At 42.0% G+C, this 17,068-nt stretch overlaps 2 protein-coding genes across 5 annotated transcripts in view; one reads left to right on the top strand and one right to left on the bottom strand.

Moving 5' to 3' along the window:
- Glurib (Glutamate receptor IB) overlaps positions 1-17,068 on the top strand; it is a 279,382-nt gene that overhangs the window by 126,619 nt on the left and 135,695 nt on the right. For all 4 annotated transcript variants that reach the window (XM_076829906.1, XM_076829912.1, XM_076829903.1 and 1 more), the window contains exon 2: positions 10,937-11,089. In XM_076829906.1, the coding sequence (XP_076686021.1) occupies positions 10,937-11,089 (153 nt within the window). The remainder of the gene's footprint in view (positions 1-10,936; positions 11,090-17,068) is intronic.
- LOC143378348 (uncharacterized) overlaps positions 9,446-17,068 on the bottom strand; it is a 305,064-nt gene continuing 297,441 nt past the window's right edge. The window contains exon 6 of the mRNA XM_076830025.1: positions 9,446-10,007. The gene's annotated coding sequence lies outside the window, so the exon portion shown is untranslated. The remainder of the gene's footprint in view (positions 10,008-17,068) is intronic.

The raw sequence follows: 17,068 nt of genomic DNA, 5'->3' as shown, positions 1-17,068 counted from the left end.
TCTGCAATCGAGGTAAGTAGAGAAAAGATTCGGAATCCGTCTAGCAAGTGATTTTACAAATGAACTCCCATCGCTGGGGAAAATCCTAAGAAAGACGGAATACTCGCAGTTCCCAATAATAGCATCGTGAAAAATACAAGCGGCGCGATCTCCAATCCCGAGGCCGCCTAGGTCCAAGAAAATTTATGAGTTGTCCGAGAACGCCAATAGAGTTCTACAACGAGGCAGTGCATCAAACAGTTTGATAGGGAACATCAGTCTCGACGAGCACGCTCATGAGTACCGCCAATGATTCTAGATCGGACTTGTGGATGAGTTGCCCTGAGCGTAGCTTTCCGGTCAACTGTCTGCTCGAAATAGATGTATCATCGTCTGGTTTCGAACAATACTGGAATAGAAATTCTGATCAACCAGCACCTACGTGCATACACATAATTTCAGACATATTAATCCATGCGATTCAACCTACTTTGTTACGGTTTGTTATTTAAGTAATAATGCTTTAATAAGCAGAGCGGTACACTGGAAACAGGGGGCAACATTAAATATTATTATTATTATTATTAAATGTCTTTATTGCACTATTGCAATTACAAATATAACTACGTTTCGGACAATAAATAAAGAATTTAGAAAGGAAGAAAAGATTAAGTAACTTCTTAATGGAATTATTATATCTAATAGGAACAGGGCCGAACTGAGTTGTGTGAAATGTTTGAAGTAAACATTTCTCCACACTTGAAACGTTAACGGAAAAACAGAAAGTGTCACAAAACAGCTTTATCGAGAAAATTAAATTTTAATACTTAGGCCACCAGTAAAGCAACAAGGTTCAATGAATGTAATTTTCTTGTATAATTTTTTCCTTAAATAATTTCTTGTTCTACATTGACGACTGTAGCTTATGCTTAGGCAAAAAGTGGGGCTATTCCGTATTTTGTTCCAGCGCAAAGTGGAAAATCTAAACTGTTTAACGTATGCAATCTTACGGGGGTATTTATACTTTATAACCCTTTGTGATTCGACAGTTCCGTAGTCCCAGTTGCCACTAACGAAATATGCTACAAATCTCAAAATCACGAAAATTCGACATTCCCGGTTTTTCCTCTTACCCTTCGCTTAAGATTTTGCTGTGTGCGGAATTCCACATTCGGGAATTTGGAAGGCATTGTACAATTTTTTTTATTTTGCGCTCGTACTATTTTTAGGCTGTTCAAATTAGATCCTTTAATTTGTACACCCCCTAACTACACACTCTGGGAAAATTTGTTCCGCCGATCCTAAATAGGAGGATATGTAGGAAATATATTGAAATGATACAGTACATATCAGGCTTAAAACATGCCACATTGTGTCCTCTTTGTCTACGTTAAGGACACGCGGTTCCGCTTTGAAAAATACCATAGACCTTCATCGCTTTTGCCACGATATATCGCCCCTTAAAAGCATCCGCTGTTTGCGAAAACCATAAAAATCTCGTATACCGCGTGAACAACGCCGATTTATCCAGCTGTCCCCGGCAGATAAATTATTTGCCCGTAGAAGAAGTTGGACTAATTCCTCGCGGCCCGATATTTCTCGTGCAAGGAGGGTCCGGCTGGGACGACTTTATGACTTCTATTTTCCGGGCGGAACATTATATCGGTGATCGGGTTCGAGCGCCTTTAAACGGGGCCTACTCCTTCGAGTTGCCCAGGCCGCTCGTAAATCTGCGAACAAAAGAGCGTGGAAGGCAGGATCTTTCGTCCGTTGGAACCATCGTCATTATTCGAAGGAGCTTTTAAGCCAACCCACCGTTTACATGATTAAGAATGCTCTTGCTTGGCCGCTTCTTACTTAGCTGCGAGTTCCCCGCCAGGCCTTCGGATACTTAATCCTCCTTACCGAACGATGATTTTCCCGGAAAATCTCCTACGTCCAAGCCACTTTATTTCGTTCACGTATCAATTGCGGTATTGAGAGCAAAAACGGACTAACCCACATTTTTTGCGAAATTCAGTTAGTAGCAATAATCTACTCCGATAGACTGTACTAATCGTATAAAATAAGAAATATTAATCATTTTCAATGCGAGTTAGTCCGTCTTTGCTCTCAATGCCTCAATTCCCATGGACATTACCACGAATCAATGAAAACTTCCTCCAAGCAATTCAGAAACTGAACCGCCTCCGGGCCAATGAAGTATCGGGAAAACAGGAAAAAGGGACTAATTTTTCATTAAAGGATCCCCTGCCCGCGATACTTAAAATTAGCCCCTACGGCTGCGCGATGCGTCGTGCGTTAACTAACGCAATATGCCGCAACTTGTTATTCCGTGATGCGCCACTCTGGCCGATAGTTTGCGAAAATTATATATCGATAACGAAATTACCGCTGGGCCCGCCCGACCTCGTAATTAGAAACGAATTATCCGCGATTCTGACGACAGCGGCGGTAAAAGTTGGCGCGCGGTCAGTGCGCGTAGCCTGTTAGTTAATTATCCATCGTGGCCGTGGCTTATCTCGATACGGTGACATCCAGCGATACCCTTGCGGGCCAATCTGTCGACTAACAAGAGAATTGAACGACTGCGCGCCATAGATGGTGCTGGAATTACTCGGTATTATCGCAAATTGCAGGGAGGCATCGGCGCTGGATCTATAAACGGTATATCGGGTCGTTCCCCGTCATTGCCGAATCAGAATTAACCGACCGACACGATGCTCGCGTTATTGGTAGCCGGTGTCTCCTTGAAAACGAATGTTACTTAAAAAAAAAAAAGACCGCGGACAATGCGCGAAACTCGATGCTATTTTATACGACTGAATCAATGTCGGTGTAAGGTTTACTACTGGAATATCTTTTCCCGGATTGCTCTCTGAAATGATAAGCCGAGTTTATGCCCTTTCATTACGGCGGAAAGAAAAATCGATAAGGGCGTGGTTTCAGCTTTTTCTAGCCGAGGAATGCGTGGAATTTGGTCGGGAACGAGTATCGCCGAAACCTCCGCGAAATCAGATATGCGGCGAATTAAATTCTGATCCTTGGGAAGTTCGTTTGCGCCCAGCGAGATAGAAAATGGCTGGATTTCCGATTAAAGCTGATTTACAGCGAACCGTTGGTGCTTTAACTATATAATTCTGTTGGATATTGTTCGGAACAAGGTTACCACCGTTCTCCGCGTGATATGCGTAGCGCTCATGCACTTATATGTATGATAGCCTTACGCTACGTAAGGTTCACTGTGCTAACTGTTCACACATACAATTTCCCTTTTTCATAACTTCTTTGACAGTCTGTTTTCACCTATTCCCTCTCTCTCTCTCTTGGTCAAAAGTCTGTCGAGGCAAATTTCCATTTAGATCGATATAAAAGTCGCTCGCATTACTTTCCTTTAACCGTGCGTAGTGCAGGCGATGGAGCTGTTTATTCCACAGATTTCACTGCAAAATTCAACTTTGTTTCCGCTGCGAGGTAATAGAAAGTATTTACAGCATTTCTGCAGGAAAAATTTATAACTGCATATACTCGGATATTCGTTTAATTTCCACGCCAAGGCTACCATATATTTTTCACACTCGACACAACATTGAACGCAAATCCAGCTCATGTTGGCTCGGTATAAAAAGTTCACATTCCGCAGACCAAATTACCATCGTCTCACCAGAGCAGAGATCTCGATGGCGCCTTTCGTCGATCCATTTGATCGAATTACGAGCGACCAATCGGGACACGGGGCTCGTGAGAAAGCAGCCAGTCGATTCCCGAAGTTCATTCTTAAAGAAACGGATCAGCAGGCGGCCACCCCCTTCCCCCTTCTTCTTCCCGGGCTGGCTCGAAGGAGCTTTCAGAAATTATTCAGCCGTTCGTCTTCGGCCGTCCCATTACTCGTGGTGGTGAGGATCACTCGGTATTAACATAAAGTGGATTCAATATCTGCGGGTAAGAACTTAATTTAAATCCCTGGAATATCTTAAGGGATACAATATCGGCTCACCGTCCCGTGGCGACAAGACGTCTCGTGGATGGCCTGCGCGCTGCCAGTCAGCAGACTTCTCCAAGGATATTGGGCACGGATTTAAATCGAGTTAGCTCGTTAGGTCATTGTCGGCGAATTGGATTTGTCACGGAGCCGACTCGTTCATTAGTCGAGGCGTCGAGCTGGATGGCTTGCATGGTTAACCTTATGGATCTCTAGCTCTCACATGTCCCTCCCCTGACAAATCGATTATCCTAGACGCGGCGGAGACAGGATCTGTGCACCGGGACCACGCGTGCATATTATTTTACCTCGAGCCTTCATTAGGATGGACGGATGCCCGAGGAGCGTGCATTTGGGACGCTTATCGCGTTTACGCTGATGCGTATGGATGTTCGGTGAATTCTCGTGTCTGAGGACTTTCGGGCTTTTGGCTAGGAATTTGAGGAATCCGGGTAATTAGGCAAGCATTAATTCGCGAAACATGAAAATTCATAACGTGAAAGGAAATAGAAATGTTTCTCGGCTATTAATTTAGTAATGAAGGGTAAGGGGGAAACAAGGAATGTCTCAAAACAGCTTCATTGGGAAAATCAAGTTTTAATAATTTAGTTCATCAGTGGAGAAACAAGGTTTAATGAACTTCGCTGTATTCTGAATACAATGTTTATTTGTATTTATCATTACCTTTATGTACGTGCAGCTCATTTTGATTTCGCATCTTTTTTATTTTATAATTATTATTATCTTCTATTTTTTGTGATTTATTTGATTTCATGTACTTGGCGTAATTTTTTTACTTTTCTGAAGTGTTTTATGGAGATCAGAATTACATAGGGTAAATAGGAAGACTCGGGACAATCCTTTGTTTTGTTGCAGTGGAGGGTGGAAATTCCTTGTTCTTAACCAGTACATCAAATCTTTAACGTTGCCTTCTGTGGACATTTCTGCTTTATAACCCTTTGTGATTCGACAGTTCTGTGGCCCCTGTTGCCACCAAAAAAAAAAAAAGAATACGTTACACCTCGCAGAATCACTCAAAATGGACATTTCCTGTTTTTCCCCTTACCCTCCAAATATGGAACTGGTAATCCGTTCCAAAGTTAGGAGAATAAGTATGTATTGTTTCAAAACCGATATACACAGCCACGCCGTTTTACAGACTGTGTTACACGCTAGAGGGACACAATCGCGCGACAGGGATTACGAAAAGTCCCAGTAGTTGAGCGGTAGTCGAGACTTTTGTCAAAGGTGAACAATTGAATTTCCGCGCGATACTATGCTGTCCGTGTCGTCGAATATTGCTTTCCGCGTGCGTGCTAAAAAATTTGAATGACCGACGGGAAAGCTCCGAGCTCTATTCTGTTTAAACAAGTACCTCTCACTTTGTCACATAAAAATTGAAAAACTTTTAAACGTTTCCCCTGAAATAGACTGTCTCGCCCAGCAACCAGTTGCACTCCCCGTTGTCGCAATATTTGAACGGCTATATGCCATCTTCCAAGCAGGCAGGACCCAGGGTTCAACAAAATCGAAGGAGCAATGTAAATCGGTGTGGGGGGGAAAAAAAATTAGATCTTGGAACTGAATTTGCAAATTCCCTGATATTTGTACAAATGAATTCATTCGCGAAACACTCGCCAGCTTCCGGCGAGCCGAATATCAAACCGTTCTTGTAAAATTGCCCCCGTTCGCGCGAAACGTATTGCATTTTATTTAAACATCCCGTGTAATTTCCACGTTGCACCGAAATCCCGGTGAAATTTTCCAGAACGGTGCACACTATTTGGACACTATCCGCGGCACATCCGTGCTTTCCAACTTTAACGAAGTAACGTGCACACATTCGAAACGCGCGCAGCCCAGGTACGAGCTGGGGGCCACCATAAACTACATGGTTTCGTCGGCGTCGAGTGGGCACCATAACGAAAGATAAACGGATAAAACTAATGGAAAACGCCGGAGCGTATAGCAATAACCGAAAGCATAACGATATTGTCGATCGTTCGGCGACGTTCAGCTTGTAATGACCATTATTCGAAATCCCCTCGTTCCGGTTCCAGCGTCGATAATTTCAAGCTTCGTCGATCAAACTTCCAACGGCGGTCCCTCTTCCCCGAGCGATTTCGATTCAACCGGGTCCTGGAAGTTCCATGGTTAGCTTCAGCGTCGCAAGTTTTGCGCCGGGGTCCTTCTAATCGCAGGAAGAAGCACCGGTAAGCTCGCGAGTTAAACGTTGCATCGTAGCTATCCTCGAATCGTGGCTCGATTGTTAAGTGCAGCGAATCGAACTGAGTACAGAGACAGAATTCTTTCTCTTATTTCCGAGAGTACGCAACCGCTTTGTTATCCTTGAAACGTAACGGCAGATAGATGGAAAGGTAAGGTAAGGATAAATCTGGGAGAAGAAGCAAAGTACTATCTGGCAGACTTTCGACATTTTAGACAGATTTATAGGAAAAAATCGATGGCTGGAGAAGTTTCTAGGATAGGGATTGAGCGTGGCAGGTGGTGAGTGTGGCAGGTGCTGCCGCAGAATTCCAGGATTAACGGGCTGGTCCTTTCTTAATTAGCATCCTTTTGGCACTGCCTTCAATTAAGCATGCCCTTGTGGTGGACGTACGGTATACAGTGGCAGCTATTGGACCACCCATGCGTCTACTTACGATTACAATGCTTGCAGGACACGCTAGGACTGGATTTTAATGTTAACGACCATAATAACCAGAGTTGATAATACCCTCGCAGCTACTACTCGCAGGCCCCTCGACATTCTCTGTAACGCGACACTGATACCGCATGTCTCACTTCAAAGGAGGAAGGGATGCCGCGCATCCCTTGAAACGGCAAAGGAGATCGAGTTTCCAGAACTTTAAACTGGCTTTCGCGTAACATGTGCTGATTGGCTGTGTAACAGCGTTGGCCACTCTACACCCTGCAGAACAAGGGAAGAAACTATGTGGACTTTCCTCTTCAGCGTTAAAGACCCCAAAGCAGGGTGGGGGGAGCAGGGTCGAGGAAGCCGGCAGACGGTCGAATCGAAGGTGAATCGAAAGACAAGCGAAAGAAGGTGCAAACCCGCGGCCAGAGACTTGAGGAGTTTTCAAAATTCACGGGGTGGGGGTTAACGAGGAGGGGGCATGTGGGAAGAGCTGTTAATTGGTTGAAAGCGGCGCAGCGGGGACAAAGCAACTGCGAGTAACGATCGAAAGAAAACACGTCCGAGGAGACTAAAACAAATTACTGAACAGGGAAACAATTAAACGTGCCATGGGAAAAACGGAAAGGGAACATACAGTGGCTGTGTGCAAGGAACGAGGCAGCAGAGAAGACTCTAAACCGTCGCTATCGCCAAGAGGAATGGCAAGGTTTCTCGAAAATACCCGCAACGTAACAAATGCGCGGAAAAAATCAGTCGTTCGGGGCAGTACAGGGAAACGACACCGGAACGTGGTGCGGTGTAGAGCGAGGGCGGGGGTAAACCGAACGGCGAATGGCGAATGTCTAAGCGCAACGCCGAAAAAACGATCTTTGAAGGTGAAAGAAAAGTATGAGAGACCAAGGAGGAAAAAGGGGGCCACGGGTGGTTGTAAATGAAAGTAGAAGGATGGGGGTGAAGGAGGACGAAGGACAGGGTGGGAAAGTGGGTGGGGGTGAGGGGGGAATCGATGTGAGTGTGAGAGAGCCTGGTGGGGAGGCTGGGCACCAATCAATAGACGCGCGGCGGCGCCCCACCTGTCAACGCTCCCTCAGATAAACAGGGCTATCCAAATTGGTATTTAAAAGTACCTGTCGTGTCCAATTCGTGTTACCTAGCTACTAGCTTCCTTAGACTTGTCGGAAGAATTTCATATCTTTGGGCTGAAGTCGCACATCGTAGCGTGACTTTGGAACTAGTCATTTCGGTGCCAGTAGTATGAACCATATCTGGTCAGACTCCGGTATTTAATTGCGAATAATATAGGGGCGGAAAAAATCGTGGCTCGATCTACGTGTCGCCAGGCTGGTAAAATCTGAGATACGTCGGATCATAAATGGCTGGTTGTCGGCGTTTAACTTCATGGTTGTAGCTCATCAAACTTCTCCTAACTACGCTATCAGAAACTTGTTCCTCGAACCGTCAATATGTTAGGTACCGAACAATGTTTACGCTTCTAGTTGTATTACTCCAGCGACGTGTTGTTCTCTTGGTGAACTAATGTCGTCGATTTATGGAGTTGTGAGTTTCGATTCTGTAATCTTCTGGCGACTGCAAATGTAGTGGACAGTCTCGTGTTTTGGCAGGTCTGTTCGTCCCTGTCACTTTTATTTAACTTGTTTGGTTTTAACAGCAGCTTGAAAATTATGCGAGAAATTACCTAACTAGTTAATAGCTTTGCAGATTACGAATTTATATTCTAAGAAGATTAAGAAGATGAAATATAAGTACTGAGAAATGTACCAGACTTTTTAATACGCGAACTGGAATAAAAATGATTTCGAAATTGTTAGGGATACCTGTTGAGGCGATAGTAGACCGCTATTGCTGCTGATCTTGAAGAATTTATTTAAAGCAAAAGATTTACTGGCGATGATACCTATTCTAAGGTATATATTCTCCAGTAGCGCAGGAAAAGGGAAATAGCATTTGGACGTTGCACTGGGCGGCTATTTGTTTCGTGGAAAGGCGTCTTTGATTTAATAAAGCTGCACCATTCGTTTCGCGGTGATACGCGATGCTTTAAGGATTTTCCGGCTTTGCGCGGGCTGGAGAAGAAATTGTGAAAGCTGGAACGTGACTGTAACAGAGGCGCGACGCGAAAGAAAGCGCGAGGGGAGCAAGAAAAATCCTGGAATAATATTACGTAACGTTTCCGGGCGCGTGAAAAGTTCCCTTATTTCGAAAAGAAGCAGAAACGCTTGAAACAAAGTCAAATTCAGCGGCGCGACTTTCCAAGTCGTAAAGAAAATCACTTCCATACCACGGCGACGTTTGCTTGTCAAAAAAATTAGAACAAAATGACCCACTTTTAACTGCGTATCTTTGAAAATTCTCAAATTTCTTGATATACTGCTGAACACTATTTTCTGCCAATGGATCACTCGAAAAGTTAAATGAAATTTATCATCTGATACATAGACGGCATTGCTTTGAATTATCAATTATTAGTTAGAAGAAGATGACGTGCTGTTACAAATTTAAGAATTAGTAAACAAGTGACTATTCAAAGCAACAAACTTTATCGTAAAAAAAATGTGTCGCAATAAATTAGCCCTCGTTATAAATTTTCTAAAGTTGTGTGCAGATTTCGAATATTCAAATTGCTTTCCCTGCCTTATTTACTTCTTACATGATTATTAAGATGACTGTGCATGCCTTTTCTTCGGCATTTATGTTTCAATTAATAGTGTCGAGCAGTACATGTACTGAAAAAGAAAGGATATTAGAGTTCAGACTAATTAATTTCTCAGAAACTGATCATTGTCTTTGCGAAACGACTTTGAAGTCATACATTTGCTAGACACGAATGTCTGATTGGGTCGGCGGACCACCATGTGGAGACGATATTCGCGTCGAGTTGCTGATTTCGTATTCCTGAGGTAACATCCATATGCCAGAAACCAAAGAAGGTTAAAGGATCAGGCGTTCTCGTTAGGGACAATGGGAGGGTACTATAATCAGAAATGAGCGGGAATATCGGTTATACGAGCAGTTTAGAGTAAACTGTCGAATAGGCGGTAGCATTAATATCGGTACGTATTACCGACTATTAACGGCGAATGGATCGGCGTAATTACACGGGGGCCGTGCGCCGACAGTGGCTGAGCAGACGTTGGCTCGTACCACTGTGCCATATGTGGGCCCACTATGCGATCTCATACATCCGATACAGGCAGCCACGTAGGATTATTACATCCTATGTATTTCTCTGTGCACGGGATAATCGTATTTTCTGGAAAGCCAAAGAATCCACGGCCCCTCGTGAATCACGCTGTTCCTTCCTCAACGCGTGTAACGGCCACGATGATGAACGCTATTGCTCCTTCAGATTGTGGTCCTCCGTCCCCTCTCTACAATTACCAGCTACCACTGAAACAAATAAGGGCTTATTAAAATTTGAATACCTTGATTGGCTGGAAAAGTGAGAGAATGAATGAAGAACATGGTTTCAACTCCCGATTAAGGGGTTACCCACCGTCAGGAGGTAGAAAAAGAATCGAATCTTTGGGAATTTATTTCAGAAAGTACATGCATATTTTTATGCAATGGTTTTTGTATTCGGGTGAAGGTCACTTTAACAGGTTACTATATTATGTTTTGGTATAAAAATATTTAGCATTATAAATATTAACATTATTCGGAACTGAGTTATCTCAAATAAAAAAACGAAGAAGATTTAGTTAGTACAATAGTTTATCTAGTCTTTAATCGTTCCGTTTTATAAAATATTAATCTGGGACAAAATGGCAGATGTTTAAATTGAAATGATCGATTTTCGTAGAAAAAAACACTCGTTTTTCATCCATAAAACAAAAACTATGCATTAGAAAAACAAATGCTTCGATTAAAGACTAGATTTGAATCCCCAGAAGAAACCTACAAAGTTTCAGAAAAATTGGTGACACGGTTTGGGAGAAATGGTGGTCACCGATCTAAAAACAGCTTCCGGAAAATCAGTTGTAACTTTGCAATAACTAAATATTTTTATACCAAAATATAATATAATAACCTGTGAAAATGTCCCTCATTTGAATACAGAAACCATTGCATAAAAATATGCATGTACTTTCTGAAATAAATTCCCACAGAATCGATTCTTCCTCTACCTCCTGACGGTAGGTAACCCCTTAAGTGGTTAAGATGGACAGTGTATTTTACTCTGAAAAAAATATTTCGAACTTCTACTGCGAACTTTTAATTCTTTCATATATTAACATAGTTTATCTTCTATCTATCTATCTATTATTTTTCTGACGAAGGTTTCGCTTTGGTTACAGGTACAATTTTCGAGCAGGGCACCGACGAAGTTCAGTCAGCCTTCAGATTCGCGATGTTGAACCACAACCAAAACACCACGACTCGGAAGTTTGAGTTGCAGGCTTTCGTGGACGTAATTAATACCGCGGATGCCTACAAGCTATCCCGTCTCAGTAAGTAAGAACTTGTCCTTCCTGGGCAAATTAACATTACGCTTTCCGATGCTTCCCAGCAGACTCCGTAGATAGCGATAATCTACAATCGCCTCATTGGAATCATTAAAGAAGTATTTCCGCGCGGAGGAATAACTCACCCCATGTAACGACCAATCTGAAATCACATCCCCAAAGATGGTATAACTCTTTCCGCCTCCCCCGGCAAGAATTATTACTCAAGTTCCCTTCGAACTCTCCATGAGTCAAGAGAAAGAATCGCCCGTCCCCTCAACAGCTCCACTATAACTCAACAGGCGCTAGAGTCGTCCGCTTTTTACGCGGCCACGTTTTTCGAAAGCTATCACTAGCCCGAAATAGATTCCCATCTATTCCCTGCTAGATAATGCTGTTTTTAAATGCACTTGGAGCGGAGCAAACGAAGTTTGTCGATGAACGGGTGGAAATCGATTTCACTTTGTTCGCGGTATCTGTCGCGTATCAGGGACGACGACGACTGATCAACAATGCTCAGGTTCGAACGTGCCGGAAACGCGGCATCGCGGCCGCCATTGAATCCGGCACGTCTGGAATCGGTGCAGCATGTGGGCCACGAAATAAGTAACGTTCCACTCCTGTTACCGCGGAGATACTAATCTCGGTCGCTTTATCGACGACGCTTCTATTCGGTGTCTTTGGTAGTCATACACGTACGGAGCCCGCCTTATCGTATCCACCGCAAACAGGAAGCCCTGCCTCAAATATTACATCCGCGATGTTTCAGATAACACGCCACGCCACACCGTTCGATAGACTGCCTCGCGGAGCAGAAGAAATTCGCGCGTCTGCTCTAGACACTCTACCAGCTTCCATTTAGCATTCGTTGATAAAATAAGTTTATTGCGGAGGTCGACAGTGGGTGGAAAAATCTTTCCATTTCGGGGAAGAGGATGGCTTTCAATGACAACGAATCTCAGTTAGCAGTTTCTATTTTTCGTGAATCCACTTGGGGTCAATGGGGCAAATCTTTCTCGACGAAAGTTGTTTTATGTGCGTACTTTCCATTTTGGCACTTTTACTGTTTTCTACGACTCCAATTAGAGTCTTCATTCTTCGCTAGATATGCCCTCTGAATTTCGTGACACGATCTGTGACTATTTTTATGATTATTTTTTTTAATACTCTATATTTGTTTCGAATATTATTTGTTTCGAATATTATTTGTTTTGAATATTATTTGTTTCGAATATTATTTGTTTCGAATATTATTTGTTTCGAATATTATTTGTTTCGAATATTATTTGTTTCGAATATTATTTGTTTCGAATATTATTTGTTTCGAATATTATTTGTTTCGAATATTATTTGTTTCGAATAGTATTTGTTGTGAATATTATTTGTTTCGAATATTATTTGTTTCGAATATTATTTGTTTCGAATATTATTTGTTTCGAATATTATTTGTTTAAAATATTATTTGAAACAAATATAGAGTATTGAAATATTTTATTTTATGTAAATATTAAATAAATAATAAAAAATAGTGTTAAAAGAACGACATTTTTTTCTATATTTCTCGAATTTATGCAAGGTCCTGAGAGGGCTATAAATAAAATTTATTTCACTGATTAATTTATGACATAATTCCGATTTTAATAATGCAACTATGCAGGCGATATATCAAAATTTTAAATATTACAGAAAGTTTTACAGCAACTTCACTAGGTATAAAAGATTTCTAACTTCGTAATGTTTACAGATACTGTTTTCTCGAAGCGTTGTTAGATAAGTTTAGATAATTTAATTATGCCGAGAAGTGGCAGCAAAATGAGAGTAGATAAATATCAATCACAACGTGTAAATATAAATCACTGCCCCGATATTTAAGTTCCAAGTCTCAGGGAAGCGGGAAATTGATTTCTATAGCGGCACCGCGTCGTCGCCTGGAGATTCTATACGTCCATTGTTCACTTTGTCGTGGAACGTGTAGATTTGAAACGCGAACGAGTTGGCCGGCCATCCGGCCAGGATCGTTTGATGCTTTCTAACCCGAGGGTGTCGACCAATCGAGCCTCGCCTGGAATTGCCTTTGAAGCTGATCGAGCCCGTTCTATACCGTAAACGAATGAGCACTTGGGTCCCAAAGATATCGGTGTCTTGTCATCGATGAAATCCTTACACTAGTTCCGAGCGACACGATGACGTGGTGGCTCCCCCAATTGTGAAGTTAACAGGTCCTGTAACCCTGATCGCTGAAAATATGAAAATACAATACCTTAAGGGGGTATTCTACTCAAAACTCCTATTTTTTTTTTGTTTGATTTTCAAATATTTTAGGGTTTCGAAAATATGTCTCTAAAATATTAAGGTGAAATTCGAAAAACTCTCAGAGTTATAGGGGTTTAAGGTCGCAGAGTGGCCGGCAGTCGTTCCCTCGACCCTTGTATCTAAAGAGGCTATGACTGCCAGCAGAAAAGACAAAACTGTCCAACATGATTTTTTTGAAGCTCAGGAAGGTTTCCTCTACGGTCCTGGTATAGCAGATTAGGGATAAGTTACAGAAATTAGTTGTTATCTACCGCAAATTCAGTCGTATAGGTCGTACTGCATGAAAAACTTTAAATGCGAGCACCTTCAAAAACGAGTGTTTAGACTAGAATACCCCCTTAATATCCAGAATGCATGCAAAGTAGGCCAGAGAAACTACGACGAAACACTTGATCCACAAAAATTGAAACACCTTAAATTCCCTTACACTTTACACAATCCCAAACATCTACGCTGACAACTAATTTCAATAACGTACCATGGTGCGCGATTAAAATGGCGAATACAGCACGGAAGGGGTGGGCGTATATAATTCAATGAAAAGGGGGGATGAATAACCTCGCAATAGCACCGAGAGAAAAATAACCTCGACCTTTGAATCCAGGTGTTCCTTCTCTCGTGATTCAACCTCGATACTGTTCGCCCTCCTGTTGGGTTCCTGATTCTCGCTCCCGAACCATCGGACGCCATAAAATATTCGAGGCACACAGGTCCATATCGGGACACAGAGGTTTCGGTAATAGAATTCGTGGACAGGTCGGCTCGCGGGCGGCGTGCTTGGCCCTGGAATCGCGAATATTTGGGCCAAGTCCAAGAGAGGCAGCCCAGCTCCCGCAGCACGTTACCGTACTTAGGGAAGCTCCGCTAATTGTATTAATGCTAGTCGGTTTGCCTGGATCAAAAGCCCGTTGTTATAATCCAACGGTAAGCCATGTTGCCGTATCTATTGTCGAGAATCAGCCCGTTTAAATGTTTCCACTCGGTGCGTGGCTCCGTGAGACGACCGACTTCCCTGGCGTGGACATAGTCCGTGTCACTGTGCTTCTGGGTGTCTCTAACGTGGACTGTGCGTCTGTGTGCCTGTGTCTCTGTCGATCAGTGCAAGTGGACAAATATGCTTTCTGCTAAGAGGTGTCTTTGTTACCATTTTCAGGCTTTTTCTTGGTCACTCAAATTCTATTTACTTCACTATTTGTTCGACTTGATTTCATGTTTGATTTGCCTTCACCCTCAACTACCCTTTGCCAGCATTTATATATTTATAAGCAGCGATCCACTGGATTTACTGTAATATTCTATTACACATTCATTTGATCTTATACTAAAAGTGTTTGTAACTCGATTATTGCGTATACACGTAAGTAATCGCAGATTGTAGAGGAAATGGTGGAGTGAAGTCTCAGTTTGTGTAAGCAGTGTAAGGCCGGATAACATTGTTTGACTTTCCTCTCCTAGAAGCGTCGAACGCCATAAGGAGACGCAACTAATCCATCCACTACGATGTGTGTGGAAATCCTTGAAGCATCAAGAACCATTACACGGTTCTTTTTTCCAGCTCGAAATCCTCTTACTGCAACTCCTTTCCGCTTAATAACGATAAAATTGTTCTCCTTAGAGTCGAATTTATGTAACAAGCCAAAGAATTTTCTTCACTCTTCCCAATTAGTTATTCTGACCTTCCTATTTTGAAATCTCAATAAGCACGTGCATACGTTCACTATGGAAGGTGACAGATATACAGTGGCTCGCATTAATATTCGGACACTTTTTAAAATCGCATAACTTTTTTAGAATTGGTCCAAACGACTTGAGTTTTTTTAGAAGCTAGGAGGATTAGTTTGCTAACTGACGTGTTTCGTCGTTTTGAAAAAAAATGTATTTGGTTGGAATAGCGAAAAGAATAGTAAAGGTCGATTTTTAAACTTTTTTTGTGAGCTTGTAATGAAAATTAAAAAAAAAACCGTCTGCAGATTGCAGTAAGTTGTATACGTGCCAAAAATTTCATCAAAATCGGTTAACGTTGCTCCGAGCTACAAACGTTTAAAGATCGCAGAATAAGGTCGAGAATTGCGAAAATTCCCGAAATCAGCGAAAATTCCCAAAATCAGCGATTCTCGACCTTATTCAGCGATCTTTAAACGTTTGTAGCTCGGAGCAACGTTAACCGATTTTGATGAAATTTTAGACATGTAAACAACTTACTGCAATCTACAAACGTTTTTTTTTTTTTGATTTTTCATTACAAGCTCACAACAAAAAGTTTAAAAATCGACCTTTACTATTCTTTTCGCTATTCCAACCAAATACATTTTTTTTCAAAACGACGAAACGCGTCAGTTAGCAAACTAATCCTTCTAGCTTCTCAAAAAAACTCAACTTGTTTGGACCAATTCTAAAAAAATTATGCGATTTTAAAAAGTGCCCGAATATTAATGCGAGTCACTGTACTTGTACGAAAAACACACGTATGGATGTTACTGGGCTTGTCACATCACATTTAGGATCCCAGAGGCACATAGCAAAAGACAAATATCACTGTGAGCTTAGCGATACAATTTCATCAAGCCGGTGACGAATAGTACTTAACGCCAAATGGACAGATTCTCTCAACGCGGCTCTTTCGTGCCACGGAAATACGAACAAAACGGCCAATTCAATTAATCCACCGATTTTTTATACTGCTCCGTTCGATGAACATCATTCTAACCATTTCGTTAATGCATTCACACGCTTCGTGGCACTTGAATAAGTCTTCTATTTTGAAATTAGCTCCGGGAGAATTCGACCCCTTTCCATCCCACGCCCCTGAATAATCCGTCTCCCTCCTTTCCAGTTTTCGCGAGCGCGCTGCAGAGCGAATTTTGCCGTGCAACGGAAAAAATTATGGCAGATAGAAGCCCCACTGGCTGGACGTAAGTCCTCATTTGCGTAGCTCGCGTCTCGTCGAGCGAAGCGTAATGCGGTAATGCGCTCGGCGTTATCGCGAGATTCCCGCGACGAACGCCGATTTTCCTGCAAAATCGCGCGGCGACCGTTCTATGTAAGCGACGTGGATGATCGTCGGATTCGGCCATTGATAAAACTAACGCGGAGTACATTATCTAACTATTTAAAAGACTCGAATCGATTGCTAGATACGATTTACATACCAGCGTCTAGAACGAAATTGATTACATTGGTGGTCAGAAAAAGCTTAAAACTCATACTTTTGCATGTCTGCATAACAAAATTAAAATTAACCCTATAATACATACGTAAATTGAAATTGCACCATTGCTCACGCTGGGCCTCACAGACCCATATCTCTAAATCTAAATAGGAACGTATGGATATTTTGGAGAACAAAAATATTTTTAGACTTATTGTTAGTAGTGTTAAAGAGATATTTGTTCAGTATTTCATTTTTTTTATAAATATTTTTCTTATTAGAGATTGAGTGCAATAGATTACGCATAGTCTACAAAATTGTTTATTCCAAAATATTCATGCATTTCTATTTAGATTTAGAGATATGGGTCTGTGAGGCCCAACGTGTGCACTGTAAGGCAACCAATTAGTAGTGTCAGATATAATATTAATACTACTGTTACATGCTATCTCAGTATCGTTGGTTTATTCCGAACAAACACCCAGTCTATTGAGCATCAATTTTCAGATATTCCGCCTAAAGGG

Source organism: Andrena cerasifolii, chromosome 1 (assembly GCF_050908995.1).
Source record: "Andrena cerasifolii isolate SP2316 chromosome 1, iyAndCera1_principal, whole genome shotgun sequence".
NCBI lineage: Eukaryota > Metazoa > Arthropoda > Insecta > Hymenoptera > Andrenidae > Andrena > Andrena cerasifolii.
The sequence above is the reverse complement of the archived record's forward strand: the minus strand, read 5'-3'. Positions and strand labels throughout refer to the sequence as shown.